The sequence below is a fragment of the Poecilia reticulata genome, chromosome 7, assembly GCF_904066995.2.
Source record: "Poecilia reticulata chromosome 7, P_reticulata-male-v2, whole genome shotgun sequence".
NCBI classification, from domain to species: Eukaryota; Metazoa; Chordata; class Actinopteri; order Cyprinodontiformes; family Poeciliidae; genus Poecilia; species Poecilia reticulata.
Genome location: NC_088836.1, coordinates 1,853,158 through 1,875,699, shown reverse-complemented (window position 1 = coordinate 1,875,699; position 22,542 = coordinate 1,853,158). Strand labels below are relative to the sequence as shown.

The following is a 22,542-nucleotide window of genomic DNA, read 5'->3' as shown; positions in this document are numbered from 1 at the left end:
GAGCCATAGAGGACAGGCCTGCCTGCAGCTACAGTCTGGGATTATTCACCAGAGCATGAAGAGTCACACTTCTTGGAGTCCACTGCAGAAAAGAAAGTAGATATTCAGCTTTGATTTATTAATATGTGCTGCAATATAGATGCTAACTATTCAAAAATACCTAAAAGGAAGCACCTCATAACTTAAAAGTGTAATTTCTGAGTTTTTTCACATCAGAAAATAACAATCAACTAGTCTCAGGTTCTAAAATTATTCAGAATTTAGAAAACACACTGAACATATTTCATGTCCATTATTCATTACTCAACAATTAAGGCAAAAATAGCCTATTTATGTGTGGAAACAACAAAGTGCATCCTTGCAACTTTCACAGGATTAAAGAGGGAAATTAAACAGGAAGGAGATGCGCACTAAAGCACACCTGTGTGCAGGAACCTAATTAGGTTAATTAAGTCCATTATCCTATTGTAGAACAGATTCCTGACAAAGAGAAAATACAGTAGAGTTCTCAATCTACCAAATAGTTTGTCCAAACAAACACACCCAAAGTGATGCTCTACATGGTTGCATGAGTTAGATTTGCAAAGCAGCAAGAAGGCTTATCAGAACACCCAGAGTTGACCATAAACTCCTCTATGTAGATAGAGATAAATGTGAAGCGATCTGAAATTTGACTTCTACAGAAGGGAAAGATGCATCATGATTTAAATGGAATACACAAGAAACTACAAACTTCAATGAAATAAAGAGATCTTGTTAGTGGAGTGGGTCAAAAATGCACTATAATTTAAGAGACTGATTAAATTCTAGAGCCCATGACTTCTGAGAGGTACTGCTGGTGAACATGGTTCTACAAGGCTTTTAATCAAACTGTGTAATTAGTATTTAAACAAAACTCTTAATTTCGGACCTATTTTTGTTTAATAAACAATGACAATAATGTGACAATGCTATTCTCTGTATTTGTAGACTTCAAAAATGAGAATAAAACTCTGTTAGAGCCTGTTGAGGAACAGATTATTGCCATCATTTCCTGCTACCTTTAAAGAAAAGCTTTTATTTTTAGTATATTATTACTGTAGCTTTGGTAAATATATTCTTGACATCCATCCATCCATTTTCTAAAACCCTTGTCCCTAGTGGGGTCGGGAGGGGTGCTGGAGCCTATCTCATACCCTAACACTCTCAAATCCCCTAATTCTGAGGGTCAAAAGTTTACATCTTTAATTTAATGCACACTAATATAAAAGCCTCTGCTTCCCCCTGGAGGCAAATAATGTAACTGCATTAACACGAGCAAGTCCTTCGTAACTTCAACAAAATGGTGACAAGCGATACATTGAAATAAGTAACTGTATGCAGAAAATTGCTAAGGGTATATCTTAGCTTAGCTAATGGTACCTTTGTTTCCCTTTATGATTAACCTACAATTCGTTTTTGCTGTTCGACTGAAGAAGCTAAGGACACCACTGCTACCGGAGTTAAATGCTGAAATAAACCAATTAAAAACGTCGTCCATTGATACTTTCTCTACTGGTGCTTAGAAATAGTATTTAAGAGTAGGTATCTTAAGCAATTAGTCTCTAAGTTCAGAGTACACGTAGCAGATAGTGGAGGAGTGTCGCTGTATAAATCGTAGCATAACTTGCTATTAGCTGAGCTGCCACATGATACGTGGCATCATGTGACGTGTGCTGTCAAGATACCAGCCATGCGGTGTAATGTCTTCGTAAATTGATTTACTGCCTCCATGTATTAGACATATATTCATTTCACAAAAGCAAATACGTATGGATGTATATGACCTGAGAAGTCGAGGGTGTATTGTCATCTGGTCCCATGGTGTAATGGTTAGCACTCTGGACTTTGAATCCAGCGATCCGAGTTCAAATCTCGGTGGGACCTCATCCTTTTGTGCTGTCTTTAAGTTGCTTTTTGATTTGAAACCAATACAAAACTGTTTCAGTAGACACAAAATCGTCTTTAATCTATGTCCACTTCATTTCCCATATTTAAATTCTATAGGAAATTTATGAAGAGACCTCACAGGATACTCCATGTATCAAGAACTTTATTTCCACACATTAATGACAATTTTAAAATATAAACAGCAGCAATGTGATATTGACATTTCTTTGGATATTATTTTTTATTTTGGAATGTTTCTCAAATCTTTTTCTTGGCTGACCAGCACTGACAGAAGTAACCTGATACGCTGTGTCACACAGTGCTTACATTCCCAGCTGATGTGCTATACCCCATCTGTGCTCTCTGCTGTACTGTATGTAAAGTGGAAAGATTTGATTTTATACAAACTGCTTATGCATCTGGCTTGCAATGACAGCAAACTTGTTAAAACTTCTGTAGTTTTACAATAAAGTCTGTAAAGGGCAGTAGTACAGCATGAAACATGGAAATTGTATGAAAATAAAACTCCACAGGTGACACAAAATTGTATATTTTTTTGGATTTGTACAAAAATATTTTGCAGCAAACATACAAACCAGTAAAAATAAAAACAATAGTAACAACATTTAAAGGCACCTGAAATATTGTAACAACAAATATGCATAAACCTTGCAGTGGTGACTAAAGTAAAAATTAAAAAAGAAAAAACTATATACTGACAAAAATGCTGTAAGGTTGATTTTTAGAATAAAAGATTTGCATCAAATTGAGATTCTTTACGCCAGTACAGAAGAATGTATGACATTATATAAACTGTAGGTGTTGGCAAATCAAGCAAGTATTGTGGGATTGCACTTTAACACAAGCTACGTATTCCTGGATATGCTATGAACAAGATTTATTGTGTTGACAACAAAGCCTGCTTGTTGCAAACAAATTCAGTTACAAGTTCAACTTGACTCACATAAATTGAGACTAAGCTGTCTCAGTTTACGGTAAAAATTGGCTTTTATTACTCAGTTTACTGTCAAGCTAAAGGCTTTAGATAAAAAAATATCCAATTTACATCTATCCATTTTCTTGCACCCTTGGTGGGGTCGGGAGGGTTGCTGGTGCCTATCTCCAGCTAACGTTTTGGCTGAGAGGCAGGGTTCACCCTGGATAGGTCGCCAGTCTGTTGCAGGGCAACACACAACCATTCACACACACCTAGGGGCAATTTAGACAGAACAATTAACCTAACAGTCATGTTTTTGGACTGTGGGAGGAAGCCGGAGTACCCGGAGAAAACCCACGCATGCACAGGGAGAACATGCAAACTCCATGCAGAAACCAGGGCTGGGAATTGAACCCAGTGCCTTCTTGCTGCAAGGCAACAGCTCTACCAACTGCACCACTGTGCAGCCCCCATCCAATTTACAACTAAGCAGATATGAGAAAAGGTTCGCTAAGCTTTTGAAAAAAATTACCAAAAGTCCAGGGAGCTGGTTAGACTTAATACCCAGTTAAAAACAACTTTCACTCAACTGTGTTTCAATAAGACACAAAAACAAGAGGTACTTAAGAAGCCTCATTCAAAGTTTAGAGTTTTCAACCGTGAAACTAAGATTAAACCTACACAATGCTTTATTGGGTACCTTACAATGATAATTTGGGTTTCTTTTAGAAGGGCAGAGAGAAATTAGCTGATGACCAGAATTGTCTGAATTCCTGCTTGGTAGACCCTGGCAGGTGACCAGCCAGTTTTTTTTTGTTTTCAATCAGTGAACACACCATGCTTATCATTACCAGGCTTGTGCTAATAACAGTGTGATGTGGACGCTGAAGCTGAGCAGTTAGCTATTTTTATTACCAGTGGGGTGTTTACCATGAACCTAAAGGAAACACAGGGATGTATATAAGCTATTTGAAATAAAGCTCTATTTTCAAAAAACAATCTAGAAAGATTTGAAGTTAGGTCAGACTGTGAGTAAGAGGGCAAGATTTAAAGCTGATAACAGGAAGGCTAAACTGAGAACAGCATAGTTGACTTATCTTTTTGAGCTTTCAAAATGTGAGCAACAAGCTGGATTTGAAAATGTTGCAGATTTAAGAAATCTTAAGGTGAAGTTAAGGCAAGAATCCAAATTCTTAAGAGACTGTTATTTTAGCAAAGCTACCTGTGCTAACCATGCTAATTGCTAACATTCTCGTGCACTAGCCTCACTAATATTATTAGTGATTATTGCTTCTGGCAGCAAGATGAAGCTCTTATTATATATTAATGTGTTACAGATTTTAAAAGGGAATTGTAAAAAGCTAAATGTATGTAGACAGTTTCACAAAGTGAAATTCGGAACCAGCCACCAATTTCTGATCTGTGTAACTCTAGTCTCCTTGAAAGACGTGAATTTTTATCCTTGTGTGTGTTGTGGCAGTTAGTGAGGTCTCTAACTTTTTTGTGAGTTACAGGTCTGAGCTGGACGTTTTCAAGTTGCCATCCAGGTTGTTTTTCACAGTTATAGAAAGCAGAGCATTCTTTGACTTGAAAATACCTTGTGATAAAAATGGGACTTTTGTATTCCTCTGAACATTTTCACATTTTCTCATGTTGCAACTTTACAGTTTGATGTGTCTTATACACAATTATGGACTACTTTGTGCTGATCCATCACATAAAATTCACTGAGGATTCTGGATGTAACATAGGACAATGTGAATAGTTCAGAATATTGAAGCCAGATGGTGTAAAAGCTCCACAAGGGAACAGAATGCACAATCTTTTGCAGTAGCATTTTCAACTCCACCAAGTGAAATATAAAAGAAACTTTAGTTTTAAACAAGAAGGAAAAAAAATATGATGCACTGCCTATTAAAATGCACATAAACAATACAATGGCACAATAATAAACATATGTCTTCCTACAAGTCCTTGACTAGTGTAAAAATATCAGGTTGTTCATACAACATCATTTATTTACATACAAAGCAATCACTTTCCATTTACTTTGTAAATGAGTTTTTAGTTGTTGTTTTTTTCAGATGTTGTGTGCTTTAGTTGTTGGACACCTCAGAAGTTATCTCTGCTGCTTCAGAGGTTGGAGGTCAGGTCTTGGTTTGTGCATCCTTATCCTGTCTTTTGCTGCCCTACAGGCATGAGGTGACAGGTTTCCGTCTGTCGATGAGACGGCACCTTGGCGCTGCCAGTAGCACGGCTGGTCTCCACAATGGAGGAGGTGGTGTGACAGTTGAAGTGATGGCTGACAAACGGAGTTTCTCCCAAACCTGTTTTTCCCCAGGCGATCTTCCACTGAACCCACTTCCTGCGCAGGGCTGTTTGGGCCTGCACATGAATTCAAACACATGTTTCTGGATTGCAGTTTTAAAGCAGCCATGTTGTAAAACTTTTTTTTTTTAAAATGTAGTTTGGGAAACCCTCCGAATTTGATGACATCCAGCTTTGAAGTGTGCTCAGGAGCTCTTGAGTGATACTTTTATCACTCAAGATAAAACTATCTTGAGTGATAAAAGATACTTTTATCACTCAAGTATCTTTTATCAGAAGTTTACACATCTTTATGTGTAAACTAAGTGAGAGTATGTAAAAGTGCACCGTACTTTTACATACAAAAGTGCATTATCTGCAACTGAAGAATGGAGGATTTTTTTATGTTTGTTGCTACTTATCAAGATTTGATGTTCTTCTGTATATCTCCTGGAAAGAATATATGAACATTCAAATGATAACATGAAAATGCTCAATTCTAGTAAGAAAGCAACAAGGGTTGCCGAGGCAAAGTACATTAAATATGATTTTTTCTTTGAAAACTTTTTTTTTTTTTTTAATCTTGAACAACATGCGGACATACAGAAATACATATAAAGAATAAAAGTAAATTAAGTAAAAAGCTTATAAGTAATTTAATTCTTATTTTCTATTACATAAAGTTGAATTTGTTTTTCTCACAGAATTGGATAAGGTTGAAATAGATCAACATACCTCTGCATTGCAGAAACAGAGAATAATTGACACAAGGAGTCCCTATAAAATAAGAGACAGTTTATTAAACAATCTGTAACAGAGACAAATAAGAGTATCATATTAATGCAAAAAACACATGAAAAAGCAAATTAATTATTAAAAGTACTCGGTACTTATAACATAAACTACAAACCGGATTCCAAAAAAGTTGGGACACTAAGCAAATTGTGAATAAAAACGGAATGCAATGATGAGGAGATGGCAAATGTCAATATTTTATTCGTAATAAAGCATAGATGACAGATCAAAAGTTTAATCTGAGTAAATGTAACATTTTAAAGGAAAAATATGTTGATTCAAAATTTCAGTGTCTACAAATCCCAAAAAAGTTGGGACAAGTAGCAATAAGTGGCTGGAAAAAGGAAACTGGGCATACAATGAACAGCTGGAAGACCAATTAACACTAATTAGGTCAGTTGACAACATGACTGGGTATAAAAAGAGCTTCTCAGAGTGTCAGTGTCTCTCTGAAGCCAAGATGGAAAGAGGATCACTGTGACGGCCCTGCTGTGTGGCAATTGGGGTTGGTTAACTGCTTGCCATTTAAGGTCCTTGATTGTGGGAGGTGCCGCTGTCACCTGGTTTGGATTTAAGCAGAGAGATCCCAGACTGTTGACCCTGGCGTCAACAGTCTGGGTGACTGTTGAGGTCCTGACATGCGGGTCTACTACATCTTGGACAGCTGCCCTTATTGCCCTAGACCAGTGGTTTTTAACCTGGGTTTGATCGAACCTCAAGGGTTCGGTGAGTCGGTCTCAGGGGTTCGGTGGAGCCTCTGCCGCGGAGATTTGTGTAAAGTCATGATGACGCGCCCCGCTTTGCCACCAGTGAATGCGCATATGAAACTGGCGGGTTCAGTACCTCAAAAAAGGTTAAGAACCACTGCCCTAGACATCATGTTTTTTAATAAATGCCTCTAAAAGGCTTAAAAAGCTGGTGGTTGTTGTGTCCTCCCCGTTTATTGTTGCGGCCCACCGAGCTGGGCCGTAACAATCACCAATTCCACCATTGTTCCGCAGAAAGATAGTACAGCAATACCAGAATGGTGTTACCCAGCGCAAAATAGCAAAGACTTTTAAGTTATCATCAACCGTGCATAACATCATCAAAAGAATCAGAGAATCTGGAACAATTGCTGTGCGTAAGGGACAAGGCCGTAAAACTCTACTTGATGCTCGTGATCTCCGGGCCCTTAAACGTCACTGCACCTCAAACAGGAATGCCACTGTCAAGAAAATAACAGAATGGGCCCAGGAATACTTCCAGACAGCATTGTCAGTGAACACAATCCACTGTGCCATCTGCAGTTGCTAGCTGCAACTCTACAGTGCAGAGAGGAAGCCATTTCTAAGCAAGCTCAGCCGTTTGCACTGGGCCAGGGGTCATTTAAAATGGAGTGAGGCAAAATGGAAGACTGTTCTGTGGTCAGATGAGGGAGGGAGAGAGAGAAGCTTTATTCAATAGACTTGTGGTCCACAAAGACATAACACACAACACATACAAAATAAAATAAGAATAATAAAAAAATAAATAAATAAATAAAATCTTATAAGAGACTTGCATACCAATGATTCCACAAAGCCGACTGGTATCTTAGCGCACTAACAGAAGGATGTGAAAACATTACAATAAGACTGTTCAATGAGCTGCACAAACGATGCATATACTTGTATATCAAGTTTCTCATGAGTGCCTGAAACGTTCTGACATGTGCATTACAGAACATCTCACTTGCACTGCTACACCTGGGTTTCTTAAGCAGAATTTTGAGGGAGTCATTATAAGCAAACTTAAGCTTCTGCATGCTAGCTTTTTTACATTTACACCACAAAGGAGTTGCATACAAGGATGTACAATAAGCTTTAAACAAGCTTATTTTTACCTTATCAGTGCACATGTAAAACTTCCTGTAAAACACGTTAGCCTGGGCGTACAACATGCGACACTGCCGATAATAGTCATCATCGTCATCACAGAGCTGGTCTGTGATGTCGTGACCAGATATTTAGTTTTGGAACAAACATTTAACTTTTGTCCCGACAGAAAAAAATCAGGGAAACAGAGTTGTTTTCCTGCTTTAGTCCTACATATTAGTACAACAGTTTTCTTAGATTTATACTGTACATCAAATCTCAACCCATAATCAGAGCAGATATTCAGTAACTGCTGAAAACCTGCACTGCTGGGTGACAGGACAGCCAGGTCATCAGCGTACATAAAGTGATTGACTAGGGTATCACCAATCATATATATCCAGTTTTACAGAGGTTCATTTCTTTTGACAGGTCCATGTACAAGTTAAACAGTGCAGGTGAAAGAAGCCCACCCTGACGCAGACCGTTACTCACACCAAAGGAAGCAGAGATGTTATTGCCCCATTTTACATGCAATTTCTGGATTGAATACCAGTAAACTAAAATTTGTATAATAATATCTGGAAAACCTCTCTGTTGTAATTTGTCAAATAACTTGTAGTGATTGACACAATCAAAGACCTTAGAGGCATCAATAAACCCAATTAACACAGATGATTTTTTCTGAGATATGCTCTTGCTGCTTCTTTCACCAATGACAGTGAGACCTGGAGAGGCGTGGTTGGGAGGAACGCCCCCCCCGATCTGAACCCAAGTGGTGTTTTGTTGTTGGACTTCTGTGCTCATCACGGATTGTCCATCACGAACACCATGTTCAGGCATAAGGGCGTCCATATGTGCACTTGGCACCACGATGCCCTAGGCCGCAGTTCGATGATTGACTTTGTCATCGTCTCATCGGATTTGCGGCCGTATGTCTTGGACACTCGGGTGAAGAGACCACTACCTGACCAGGTAGTGGTCAGGTAGTGTCCACTGACCACTACCTGGTGACGAGTTGGCTCCGGTGGTGGGGGAGGAAGCCGGTCAGACCTGGCAGGCCCAAACGTGTAGTGAGGGTCTGCTGGGAACGTCTGGCGGAGTCCCCTGTGAGACGGAGCTTCAACTCTCATCTCCGGCAGAACTTCAAACACGTTCCGGGGGAGGTGGGGGACATTGAGTCTGAGTGGACCATGTTCCGTACCTCCATTGCCGAGGCGGCCTATCGGAGCTGCGGCCGCAAGGTTGTTGGTGCCTGTCGCGGCGGCAACCCTCGAACCTGTTGGTGGACACCTTCGGTGAGGGATGCTGTCAAGCTGAAGAAGGAGTCCTACCGGGCCTTTTTGGCCTGTGGGACTCCAGAAGCAGCTGATGGGTACCGGCGGGCGAAACGGCATGCGGCTCGGGTTGTCGCTGAGGCAAAAACTCGGGCATGGGAGGAGTTTGGAGAGGACATGGAGACAGACTTCCGTACGGCTTCGAGGCGATTCTGGTCCACCATCCGGCATCTCAGGAGGGGAAAGCAGTGCAGCACCAACACTGTTTATAGTGGGGATGGTGCGCTGCTGACCTCAACTCGGGACGTTGTGGGCCGGTGGGCGGAATACTTCGAAGACCTCAATCCCACCAACATGCCTTCTGTTGAGGAAGCTGAGCATGGGGACTCTGGGTTGGGCTCTCCAATCTCTGGGGACGAGGTCGCCGAGGTGGTCAAAAAGCTCCTCGGTGGCAGGGCCCCGGGGGTGGATGAGATCCGCCCGGAGTTCCTTAAGGCTCTGGATGTTGCGGGGTTGTGTTGGCTAACGCGACTCTGCAATATCGCATGGACATCGGGGGCAGTTCCCCTGGACTGGCAGACTGGGATGGTGGTCCCCCTGTTTAAAAAGGGGGACCGGAGGGTGTGCTCCAATTACAGGGGGGTCACACTCTTAAGCCTCCCTGGTAAGGTCTATTCAGGGGTCCTGGAGAGGAGGGTCCGTCGGATAGTCGAACCTCGGATTCAGGAAGAGCAGTGTGGTTTTCGTCCTGGTCGTGGAACACTGGACCAGCTCTACACCCTCAGCAGGGTCCTGGAGGGTGCATGGGAGTTCGCCCAACCAGTCTACATGTGTTTTGTGGACTTGGAGAAGGCGTTCGACCGTGTCCCTATTTTTCCCTTAAAATGATACATTCTCTCAATTTAAACTTTTGATCTGTGATTTGTGTTCTATTCTGAATAAAATATTAGATGTTGGCACCTCCACATCATTGCATTCACAATTTGTTTAGTGTCCCAACTTTTTTGGAATCTGGTTTGTACATTAAACATGTTTGGTGTAGTTTTCTACAGATTAACAAACTCAGGGAAATGTTATGTTTTGTTCGGTCGTTTACATGCAAAGGATTTTATACAGATTAGATTAAGATAAGTTACTTGATGAACGTTACTGGTACATTTATTTTTGTTTAAGGAAGTTAAGTGATTACTTGTGCAATAAAAATAAACGGAGGATTTTAGCGTAGACCTTTTAAAAACCTTATACTTTTTTTACTACAGTGGCTTGTATTACAGCCTCAAACTTTAACATATTTTTTTTGGATTTATGTATATTTGTATTTAGCCTCCTTTTGGGAATGTCTCCACCAGACTTGGGATTCTGCATCATAAAATAGATCAAACTCAGTCTGTGGACACACTGTCTGTAAACAGATCTGGATTCTGACAAAAGTCCAATTCTGTTCTCATTTGTCCATTTATTCCTGCAGGCATGTCTCAAAATCCCTGTAGAAAGAGTCCTTTTTGCTGCAAGGCAATGATCAATGGCACAAAAAGTGGATATGCATGATGTGCTATAGGGGTGCTGTGCTAGATGGGGTGCCAACCAATGGTATAAAAAATTACTATAGTGGGTATTTCCGTATTTCACAGCTGTTTGCTTATACCTAAATGATGCGGTCCACATATAATTGACCTCAAAAAGGTCAAAGTTGAGTCCCTGGCAATGATGATATCAGACGTGTCACTGCATATCCCTATTTTGAAAATCATTTATTGTTTTCCTTCTATTTCATAAAGATGCTTTATTTTTCTTTGTTTATTATATGCAGCCTCTTTTAATATTTTATTTTATTGCTTTTATAAATTTATATGATTTATTTATATTATGACTGATTAGTCATAATCAACAAAATTTGCCATTTTGACCAAAAAATGAAATAAAAACCCTTTCTACAAAATAATGACAATTAAATAAAAACATTTATTTAATTGTTATTTAAAATGTAACATTTAGTGATTGGATAAAAATTCACCCCCTTCAAATCAGTGCTTAGTTGATGCACCTTTGACAGAGTCTGTGTGGATCTGTCTTTATCAGTCCTGGAAATCTGGAATTAATTGTTTTTTCCCCCAGAAATTAGTTTCCACTTTGACATTAAATGTTTTTAATTATTTTTTTGTCAAAAAAAACCCCCAAATTTTATTGACCATGACTGATTTATTGACATATCAGTCATGGTATGTCCCCTCACCAGATCCCCTCTCGTGAGGGGATCCTGTAAATCCCCTCACGAGACACTAAAGTTTGCAAACATAAGGCAACAAAATATGAAAAGGTTGATGAGATTTGAATACGTTTGCAAGAAATTGTAACTCTGGAAAGTAGCTTAAAAAAATCACACATGTGTACCTGGAAGTTGGAAAGGACAGACACAAAGATCTGAATGACTTGCTTGTCATATATGTCTGGGATCCAGGGAAAGAGGATGTGCTGGACTCCCAGCAGAGGGATCAGGGTGAGCGTGGCCCTCACCGCCTTCATGTAGGCAGTAGACTCAGCGCAGTGCGTCTTCCTCAGCTTGGTGATGAGGACTCGGATGACGTTCAGGAGAAAGAAAAGGTTTACCTGATTGGATGGACGGAAGACAATACAAGTGAAACGACAGAAAGATACAAGTGGAACTGCAGGCATTCATTGTAGAGGAACAACCTCTGTTGGATTATGTCCATTCTTGTAGAAATTTCTCCCAAACATCTGCTAATTGAACAAATAACAGGCCAGAAGGTCAACACACCAGTTAATGGACAAGAAAACTTCGTACAGCTCTGGTGTCAGAAATAGTACAGAAGTCCTTGTTGTTTTTAAATCCCTTCAGCAGTCAACCTTTCCAGACATTAGTACATGGCCCTGGGTTTACATAATAAATATTAATCCATCAAAACACAATATCGCTTCAGTAAAAGTCAAGCTGCATTAAGCCCAGTGGTCCAGATGATGTCTGGCCTTTGTTTCATTGAATTCTTTTGATTTGGAAAAAATAGAAAATCTATTGAAATGCCCAAATAATTTTCCATCAATTTCAAACAAAAGTCGCATAGCTCCAACACTTTCTGACCAGTGTTTATGATCAAACAAGTAAAGGAAATGCTTGATAATATGCAGAAAAAACACTGATAACTACTTACAAAGAGTGCAGCATGAATGGGCCCATGAATGATGTAGACGAGGTGGGAGTCTGAACTGATCCAACACCTGGAAAAAATAGAGCTAGCATTTTAGGTGAAGCTCAGCAGCTTTGATACGTTTACAGAAAAGGCCATTCCGTCAGCTCACATACGGGCTGTAGAACCCAATTAATACAAATACAAAAATATTTAATTGCTCTCACAAGGAGATTAATGTTGTTGTAACTCTTATTACACTGAACGAAAACATAAATGCCCCATGTCAAATATAAGAGTTTTATGAACATTTGGGTTATGCAATATATAGATAAACTCAAAGTATACTTTTAGCAATTACTGATCTTCATATCGGCATTGCTATCATCTCGGTATGGCCATTTGTAGCGGATTGACAATCCTTTGAACATGATAGAGGTCAGGTTGAGGAATTTGCAGAGCATGCAGGTTGGCTTCTCATTACGAACAGTCTGAGATGTGATGCATCTGTTGTGCGGACCAATTTATCAGCTGTGTGTATTGCTGGTCAAATCCAGCGATCTTGTGCTGGAGTGGTCACATGTGGCCGACAAGGATGAGGTTGATTTGCAGTAGTGGCAACAATATTTGACATTGAGCGTTTATATTTTTGTTCAGTGTAATTCAGATTCTTCAGAATTATTGTAGATGATGATGGTTGTTGGCAGAAAAGATCTCCTGTAGCAGTCTGTATTACAGATAATCTGAAGAAGCCTCTGACTGAAGACACTTTATTTTCTAAAGACGGTCTCATGAAGAGTATGATCAGGGTTGGCCATCCTCATCATGGTCATGATTGAGTAAAATCATGATCATAATTTTATTAATTTTTTACTATTGTAGTTATTAAAGTAGAGGTTACATTCTATACCAATGATTAACTTTAGCTGTTATTAAAAGGAGCATTTCTGTTTGATTAGATGTAAGCTTTAATAAATAAATAAAAATGAATAAAAAACAAACCAGCAAGCACGCGGCACCCAACATTTATTAGAATGATATCTGTCAAAACTATTTGTGAGATTTATTTTGAAAAACCTAGTGAGATGGCCTAAATACAACCAGGAGGATAAATTCAGGTTGATCATAATTCAGTAAATACAATAAAACAAACCACAGGAAGAGAAGTACACTCACGTGTCATTAAAGTAGAATCCACGAGCAACAGCATATGTAATGGCAGGAAAGATGGGAAAAACTATGAACATAAAAAAACCCACAAACATAAGAAATATCATCCCACCAATCCCTGTAGAAGATGCTGGAAGTTACTAACTCAGGTTAGCTTAATGTAGAATAAAGCTAACCTGAGTTAGCTTTATTCTACATTAAAGAATAATGTAGAATAAACATTCTACATTAAAGAATAATGTAGAATAAAGCTTAATGTAGAATAAAATGTAGAATAAAAAGTGAGGAGGAAACACTGAGCCTTCAAAACATTCACTTTACTGTTCTATAAATTAGTGTCTCAGTTTCTATTTTGGCAATTATACAAGTGAGAAACAGTTGTTTAAACTGAGTTAAACAAATCAAATAAATCAGATAAATGAAGTCGATTTCCATGTGCATTGATTCCAAAAGCTGGTTAAAAGGACAAACACATTGCTTTTTATTCAGCTCAATAACATAGCCCCAGCATTTAAAAAGCAACAGTCACATGAAGGAGAAACTGGTAAGTGTAGAACCAGAGAGCCTCATCTGAAGAGACACATACAAGGAGAGGCATACTCGACCAGCAAAGTTACATCTTTGTGCTGAATTATGTTGAAAATGTATGCTCTTGATCAGGGGTGAAAGTAGTTTTAAATCTTGGGGGTACTATGACACAAAAAACAATATATATAACCCTAAAAAAAAATATATATATATATATACACTGCTCAAAAAAATAAAGGGAACACTCAAATAACACATCCTAGATCTGAATTAATGAAATATTCTCATTGAATACTTTGTTCTGTACATAGTTGAATGTGCTGACAACAAAATCACACAAAAATCATCAATGGAAATCAAATTTATTAACCAATGGAGGCCTGGATTTGGAGCCACACACAAAATTAAAGTGAAAAAACACACTACAGGCTGATCCAACTTTAATGTAATGTCCTTAAAACACGTCAAAATGAGGCTCAGTATTGTGTGTGGCCTCCACGTGCCTGTATGACCTCCCTACAACGCCTGGGCATGCTCCTGATGAGGTGGTGGATGGTCTCCTGAGGGATTTCCTCCCAGACCTGGACTAAAGCATCCGCCAACTCCTGGACAGTCTGTGGTGTCTGACGTTGGTGGATGGAGCGAGACATGATGCAGCAGACCGTTCTCCAAGGCGTCTCCAGACTCTGTCACATGTGCTCAGTGTGAACCTGCTTTCATCTGTGAAGAGCACAAGGTGCCAGTGGCGAATTTGCCAATCCTGGTGTTCTCTGGCAAATGCCAAGCATCCTGCACGGTGTTGGGCTGTGAGCACAACCCCCATCTGTGGACGTCGGGCCCTCATACCATCCTCATGGAGTCGGTTTCTAACCGTTTGTGCAGACACATGCACATTTGTGGCCTGCTGGAGGTCATTTTGCAGGGCTCTGGCAGTGCTCCTCCTGTTCCTTCTTGCACAAAGGCGGAGGTAGCGGTCCTGCTGCTGGGTTGTTGCCCTCCTACGACCTCCTCCACGTCTCCTGGTGTACTGGCCTGTCTCCTGGTAGCGCCTCCAGCCTCTGGACGCTACGCTGACAGACACAGCAAACCTTCTTGCCACTGCTCGCATTGATGTGCCATCCTGGATGAGCTGCACTACCTCAGCCACTTGTGTGGGTTGTAGAGTCCGTCTCATGCTACCACGAGTGTGAAAGCACCACCAACATTCAAAACTGACCAAAACATCAGCCAGACAGCATAGGTACTGAGAAGTGGTCTGTGGTCCCCACCTGCAGAACCACTCCTTTATTGAGTGTGTCTTGCTAATTGCCAATAATTTCCATCTGTTGTCTATTCCATTTGCACAACAGCAGGGGAAATTGATTGTCAATCAGTGTTGCTTCCTAAGTGGACAGTTTGACTTCACAGAAGTTTGATTTACTTGGAGTTATATTGTGTTGTTTAAGTGTTCCCTTTATTTTTTGAGCAGTGTATAACAGCTGGGTATCTCTTGAATTGCTACAAAATAAAGCTGTATTTCTCTCAGCCCACTGGCGGCAATGTTGACACCATGAGATGCCATGAGATCTAAATTATGAACATCATGGCATGGATGCGGGCTGCACAGTGGCGCAGTTGATAGTGTTATTGCCTTGCAGCAAGAAGGCTCTGGGTTCAATTCCCGGCCCCGGTCTTTCTGCATGGAGTTTGCATGTTCTCCCTGTGCATGAGTGGGTTTTCTCCGGGTACTCCGGCTTCCTCCCACAGTCCAAAAACATGACTGTCAGGTTGATTGGCCTCTCCAAATTGTCCCTAGGTGTGAATGTGTGTGTCTCTGTGTGCCCTGCGACAGACTGGCGACCTATCCAGGGTGAACCCCGCCTCTCGCCCAGAACGTTAGCTGGAGATGGGCACCAGCAACCCTCCTGACCCCACTAAGGGATAAGGGTGTAAAGAAAATGGATGGATGGCATGGATGCATCCCAGTTTTCCATGTCTGGAATATAACCATTCATTTTATATTTTTAACTGGTTCTATTGATCCTGTGTCCAGACAGAGGGATAATCAGTAGCCCAGCATCATGACCTGTTTGTTCTGAAGATCCTCCAGCTTCCACTTCTCTTCCTAACATGGCGCCTCCTCACCCTGACTCTCATACTAACAGGAAGAACCACAGAGCTCTGTTGGGTTAAAGCTCATCTTCTGAAGTTGGGATATTTTTCCTCCAACAGGTTCCAGAGGAATCACCTCAAACCAGATGTTGGACTGGATTTTATTTCAATGTTATTTATGAATGTTAGAGCCTCATTTTCAAAAATGGAGCTATAAAGGTTGAAAAAGGTTATCATTTTGGAGAAAATCTAATCAACATCAATATTTCCTCTAAATAAGAGGCAAAAAACAAAATTGTTTGATAAAGGAAAAGCCTCTTAGACTCTGACCCTGACAGCACCAAACTATTTTTTATATTAGACAATTAATTTAATTTCACATAATTATCGCGGTAGAACCCATTTGTTTGTTAAATACTTAATGAAACGTATTTACCGTGTATGATGTTTGTTGTGATCGACGTATACTCACAAAGAACGAGGTAATTAGTAAAAGTTTGTCGTTTGTTGAATGTTCAGAAACTACAGCGGCTGTGATGCGCCAAGGCAAAGGTAAACAAAGGTAAAACAACCTGAACAGGTAATCAACTCTAAACCCCTCGCACATTTTACTCTCCGACTCTCTCTGCCATTTAAGCACACCCGTTGCCATGGCAACCCCCTGTGCTCCACAAGCCGACCAGAGGTTATGTTAAAAACGTTCCGTCCATTATGATATTAGGTTTTCAGCCTTGATATTTATTTTGCGATCATTAATAAATCTCCCCTGGTTGATTAGTTAATTTTAAACTCCTGCTCTGCTGGTTATTTTGATAATGGAACCGAAACGCACAGAATTGCGCAACACCTTGTTAAAACAATAATCACTGAGATTATTATTGTTGATGGATCATTAATTTGAACACATTTTGTTGATTTTTTTGCTGTTCTTTAATAACATTACGAATGTTTTGATAAGGACCCAGATGAGGACGTTCTGGTCTCAACGCCCTGGCGCCGTTCAGTTTGTCACCTCATGTTGAGACCGATTTAAAACCCTCAGCGATTGACATGTTGGAGCCCTGCTCTTTAGCACGAACAGTTCAGAAACAATATGAAATGGGAAAAAAGTTATTTAATAACTGATTAAGTTGTGTTTTAGATTGTTCTTGAAAAACTACTAATCAGTCACGGCTGATTAGTAGGTTCACTCGCGGCTGCACAGTGAACCCACTGATTTTTTACAGCAGACAGCCGCTCCCACTCTCTTGCAGGTACTGCGTACCCCCGCTAAATCTTTTAGGGGTATGCAGTACCCTGCCGTACCCCCTTACTTTCACCCCTGCTCTTGATGCACCAAAAGGTAGTCCAGGTCTTTATGTATAATAACTGCTAACGTAAATGCTGGTGTGAAGTACCAGGTTTGGGAGGTATAAAACATTACCTAGATGGCGCCTGTGTGTGTTCAGGCTGCCGCTCGCCTGCTAAAATGTTGCTTTTTTGCCATTTGTCAGCTTGTGTTTGCTGTCATATCAACTTTGATGGACAGCGTTTGCGTGAGTGCAATAAGGACTTATAATTGTGACTCTCTTTTCGATATCAAAGAGTCAATGGAAAGCCCCTTCTACGACTGGGACAGATACAAACAAACTTTCCCACCCCCGTTTGTGTGTCCCCCAACCTCCCGTGAATACCTGGCGTTGTGGCGACGTCCAGGAAATCCGAAAAGGAGGAGAAGAGGCTGCCGAGCGGGTGTCCAAGTTCGGATCAGGCGTGGCGTGCGGTGTATGGTTCATGCTAATCGGAGCTAGAGGTGGCTGCGTCGGATCCCACTCGTATGTGGCCTTACAGTCGGGGGTGCGGCCCCATCTACGCATCTCGCCTCTTGCCCGGGTTGTGGAGTTAGACGTGGACATCGCTGGACGATGGACGAGGTGCCTGGGCCCAAGGTCCATTACAACGTTTCTTTCTTACAACAGGAGAGCAGTATCGGTCATGCCAGTACCGCTGTTTGCCACGTGACCGTGGGAGATGTCTTCAGCCGATCCCGATGTGCCCAGCTGACTGGACTCCTGATCGGACTTCTTTGTCATTGCAAAATCGGATTGGATTACTGAATGCTCGTTCCATTTCAAATAAATTGTTCTCTATTAATGAACTCCTTGTTAGGAAAAACTTGGACTTCCTCTTCCTCACAGAGACGTGGCAGAGGGAAAATGAATTTGTCCACTTAAATGAGCTTCGCCCTGCTGGTTACTTGGCAGTAGGTAAGCCTCGCTCAGGACGCCGCGGAGGAGGACTGGCTGCTGTGCACCGTGACTGGTCCACATGCAGGCTGTCAGAAACAAGCCACATCACCTCTTTTGAAATCCTTATGATGGAAGTTGGTTCCTCAGATACATTTTATACTATTTTAATATATCGCCCTCCTGGCTCTGCTGGGACTTTTCTTCAGGATTTTGCTGACTTCTTATCCTCTATAATTAGATTGGGAAAGGTCTTGATTGTGGGTGATTTTAATTTGCAGATTGATGATGTTACTTCTATTCCAGCAAGAGACCTTATATCGCTGACAGAGTCGCTTAACTTTACACAGTATGTCTCAGGTCCCACACACAACAAGGGTCATACGTTGGACCTGGTATTTGCATTGGGTTTGCAAATTACCAATGTGTGTGTGGAGGATGTGTTTCTGAGTGACCATTACTGTGTTGTCTTTGACCTGATGGTGACGTCTGAACCTCGGCCTGTATTTACTGAGGTAAAGAGGAGAATCATCACGGAGGCGACAGCCATGCTTTTCTGTGATAAGTTTGATCCTTCACTTCTTAATAATCTCACTGAAACGGACTGTTTTGTGAATGCTTTTAATAGCCAATGTGCTGATATTTTGGATCAAGTAGCGCCAGTTAAGGCTAGGAAGGCACTACAGGACAGACTCTGTCCTTGGATAAATGATGAAATTAAGTCTCTGAGGAGAATATGCCGCCAGACTGAACGTTTATGGAAATCTACTAAATTGGAGGTCCATAGCCTGCATTTAAAGGACTTAATATTGTTCATAAATAGGAGGATTGAGGAGGCCAGGGCAAGTTATTTTAAATGTCTAATAGCCTCAAATAAAAGAAATCCTAAAGTGCTCTTCGATACTATCAGCTCTCTTGTGTCACCTGTTGCTGTAAATCATCATAACTCCACAATTAGCTGTGACGAGGTCTTGGATTTCTTCATTGATAAAGTTAAAGTAATAAAGGACAGCTTGCCGCCTTGCCATAGTTCCCAGCATTTTGAACCTTGCACTCAAAGCTGGGCCTCATTTGAGCCCGTTACTGTGGAAGACATCTTCATCATCATCAAAAAAATGAAACCGTCCTCTGGTACTTTAGATGTTCTCCCTTTTAAACTGTTTATGAGGGTTTTTGATTCCATTGGGCGCTATATTACAAAAATGTTTAACATGTCTTTGCTTAGTGGTGTGTTTCCTCGTCTTTTTAAACATGCCATTGTGGAGCCACAGTTAAAGAAACCGGGACTGGACTCTTTTGAACTCAAGAATTTCCGGCCATTATCCAAGATTCCTTTCTTGGCCAAAGTCCTGGAAAAGGTGGTCTGCATCCAACTTAGATCATATCTGCAGGCGAATGACATTTATGACACTTTTCAATCAGGGTATCGTGAGTTTCATTCCACTGAAACAGCCCTGTTGAAGGTGTTTAGTGATATCATGATAGCAGCTGACACCGGTAAATGTTCTGTGCTGGTTTTATTGGATCTGTCATCGGCGTTTGACACAGTGGACCATGGCATCCTGATAAACAGGCTCCAACATTTGGTTGGGATGTCGGGTTGCGTTTTGAAATGGTTCACCTCTTACCTGGTTCGTAGAACTTTTAGTGTGTCAGTGGGAAATGTAGTATCTGATCCTGCAGGGCTCTTGTGGGGTGTGCCGCAGGGGTCGGTCTTGGGACCTGTTCTGTTCCTGCTGTACCTACTTCCTCTAAGCAGGGTCATTCAGAAGTTTAGTGAGGTGTCCTATCATCTGTATGCCGATGATCTTCAATTGTACTGCTCTTTCAAGCCTAGTGAGCCGCATAAACTTTGCACTCTCACTAGTTGCTTGGCCGAAGTGACAAAATGGCTCACTGAAAACAGCCTATTATTGAATTCCAGTAAGACCGAGACCTTGATTGTTGCTCCTGACAGTGCTGTGCCTGGAATTAAGCAGCACCTTGGAAACTTGAGCTGCACAGTTAAAAGCAACCTGCGCAACTTGGGTGTCTTCATGGATGGAGCAATGTCTATGGAGCGGCACATAAATCAGCTTGTTAGGAATTGTTTTTTCCAAATTCGGAACATTTCTAAACTTCGTAAAATGGTGACTTATGGTGAGCTTGAGATGATTGTTCATGCTTTTGTCTCATCGAGACTGGATTATTGTAACAGTCTGTTTACATGTCTTAATAAGAGGGAGTTAATGCGTCTGCAGGTAGTACAAAACTCTGCTGCACGCCTGCTCACCTGCACCCACAGGAGGGAACATATTACTCCCATCCTCAAAAGTTTGCACTGGCTGCCTGTATCTTACAGGATGCACTACAAAGTCCTGATACTGACTTTCAGAGCTCTTCATGGACAGACGCCAGACTACATTAAGAACCTCATACAGCCTTATGTTTCGACTAGGAGCCTCAGGTCATGGAATCTGAACTAGTTGACGGTTCCTCGGACCTTTTTTAAGACTCGTGGAGACAGATCTTTTAAAGCTGTGGCGCCTCGCCTATGGAATGAGCTACCTTGCACCATTCGATCTCTACATTGTATAGACACTTTCAGGAAACAACTTAAGACCCACTTTTTTAAACTTGCTTTTTAGTGTAATATTGTGTTTTATTGTTTGTATGTTGTTTTAAATTGTTTTATTTTTACACTTTGTGCAGCACTTTGTGACCCTGGTCTGTGAAAAGTGCTATAGAAATAAAGCTTACTTACTTACTTACTATTTATATAGTCCATGTTACTTGTATTCATCTTCATGGCTCCCAAGTCTGTTCCTGCCACTGCTTTAACCTCTCACTGCTGTCAGTCAAGCAGGATGATAAAACTGAACCTCCTTACAGATGTGATATTAGATAAATGTTTAAATAAAATGTACTTTTAAGTTTCTCTGCTATGATTCTTCATCACATCCTGCCAAGTATCAGAGGGAGAATGCTAAACTTTCCCTTAAGTTTCAGTTTAGCTAAACGGTATTCTTCCTTACAAATCCGTACAGGCTGACATCAAGATGATTCTCTGAACTGTTTCAGGAGAGCTTAACTTATTTAATAGGAAGTCTTGAATTAGGTGTGAACTTCAGTGTTTAGTTTTTTCATCACAGTTGTGAATTGATGTTTGAAAAGTCTTGAGGAAGATTTGAACAGTAATTTCTTTGTGAACAGGCCGAGGAGAAAGAAAATAGAGACCAGGACAGTCTCCAGAACAGAACCGGTGTTCAACTTGTTCAGCTTCTTTCTGAGGCTGCAGATGACTAAGGAAGAGATTACGCTTTCCACAGATTAATAGAAAATCAACATGCTTCGCTGTTGCATCTCCAGGCCAGTTTGTTGTCTATGTGTATATGGAGGTGTTTTGGCTTGTTCACTTTCAGGATACGACGATTGTTCCCAAATCATGGCACAGCTCTCTCTGTTCTTAGCTTCTTAACCATCTCTGATCCACCTGACAACTGCTGAGTCATCTGAGTATTTCTGCAGACGACAGGTGTCTGTCTTGTATGTCTTCTTTGTACTGGAAGTCTGAAGTGAACTCTCTCCATTCCTTTTGTATCAGGAGCACCTTTAAATCTTCAGAGGTTGTATATTTTAAGTTCTGTAAATGGAGTCCTGTTGAAATAATTCATTTATATTCAGCCCAGTGTCATTCATTCTATTTTATTAATGTCCCAATCCAATCTGATCTAAGAATCAGATTGGGGTTCTGTTCAAGGGATGTTTTAATAATCGATATCAGTCCCTGACTCCACTCACTCCGTTGTTGCTCTACTGTTTGTAATTACGTTAGCCACTTCCCCCAGTGAGCCACGTGGCTAGCATTTAGCATAGCTAGTTATATCAGTCATGTGTGTAGCTTGCAAAACCTTGCCTCACTTCATGTAATCCTTGGTGCTTTGATAACAGAGAGAGGTGTTTAAATATAGAAACACGTTAGCTTAACAAACTGCTGTGACAGGTTGAGTCATGGTTGGGGCTCCACCGCACCATTTTAGCCAATCGACCCCTCCCTGCTCATCCTATCCAACATGTGCTCATTTAAAAGGCAAGAGTGGTGAAACACCTCCCTCTGTTATCAAAGAACCAGAGACTAAATTCATCAACCCATTTCTTTCTAACGTCGCTCAATGGTTCACTAAGGGAGAAATGGCAGTCATCCTGATCCAGGCATCAAGTAGGTTCCGAAGGTAATTGAACCTCTAACAAAGGTGGATGGAAAAGCCTGTACTTCCACAGATTAGCGTCTATTAGACAGTAAGTCTATCGCTTTAGACACTAAGCAGCACTGGGCCTCAAATGCAG

The 22,542-nt window shown here is 40.9% G+C and overlaps 1 protein-coding gene and 1 non-coding gene across 6 annotated transcripts in view; one reads left to right on the top strand and one right to left on the bottom strand.

The window, feature by feature from the left end:
• Positions 1-1,833: 1,833 nt before the first annotated feature.
• On the top strand, positions 1,834-1,905 carry trnaq-uug (transfer RNA glutamine (anticodon UUG)). Its single transcript has one exon. It is a non-coding gene; the product is annotated as a tRNA-Gln (tRNA).
• A 149-nt stretch (positions 1,906-2,054) lies between these two features.
• Positions 2,055-22,542, bottom strand: part of calcrl2 (calcitonin receptor-like 2) — an 85,240-nt gene continuing 64,752 nt past the window's right edge. For all 5 annotated transcript variants that reach the window (XM_008412736.3, XM_008412737.2, XM_008412739.3 and 2 more), the window contains 5 exons: positions 13,379-13,439; positions 12,227-12,293; positions 11,451-11,666; positions 5,888-5,929; positions 2,055-5,230 (listed from right to left, as the gene is read on the bottom strand). In XM_008412736.3, coding sequence (XP_008410958.1) covers positions 5,015-5,230; positions 5,888-5,929; positions 11,451-11,666; positions 12,227-12,293; positions 13,379-13,439 — 602 coding nt within the window. In that variant the 3' untranslated portion in view covers positions 2,055-5,014. The remainder of the gene's footprint in view (positions 5,231-5,887; positions 5,930-11,450; positions 11,667-12,226; positions 12,294-13,378; positions 13,440-22,542) is intronic.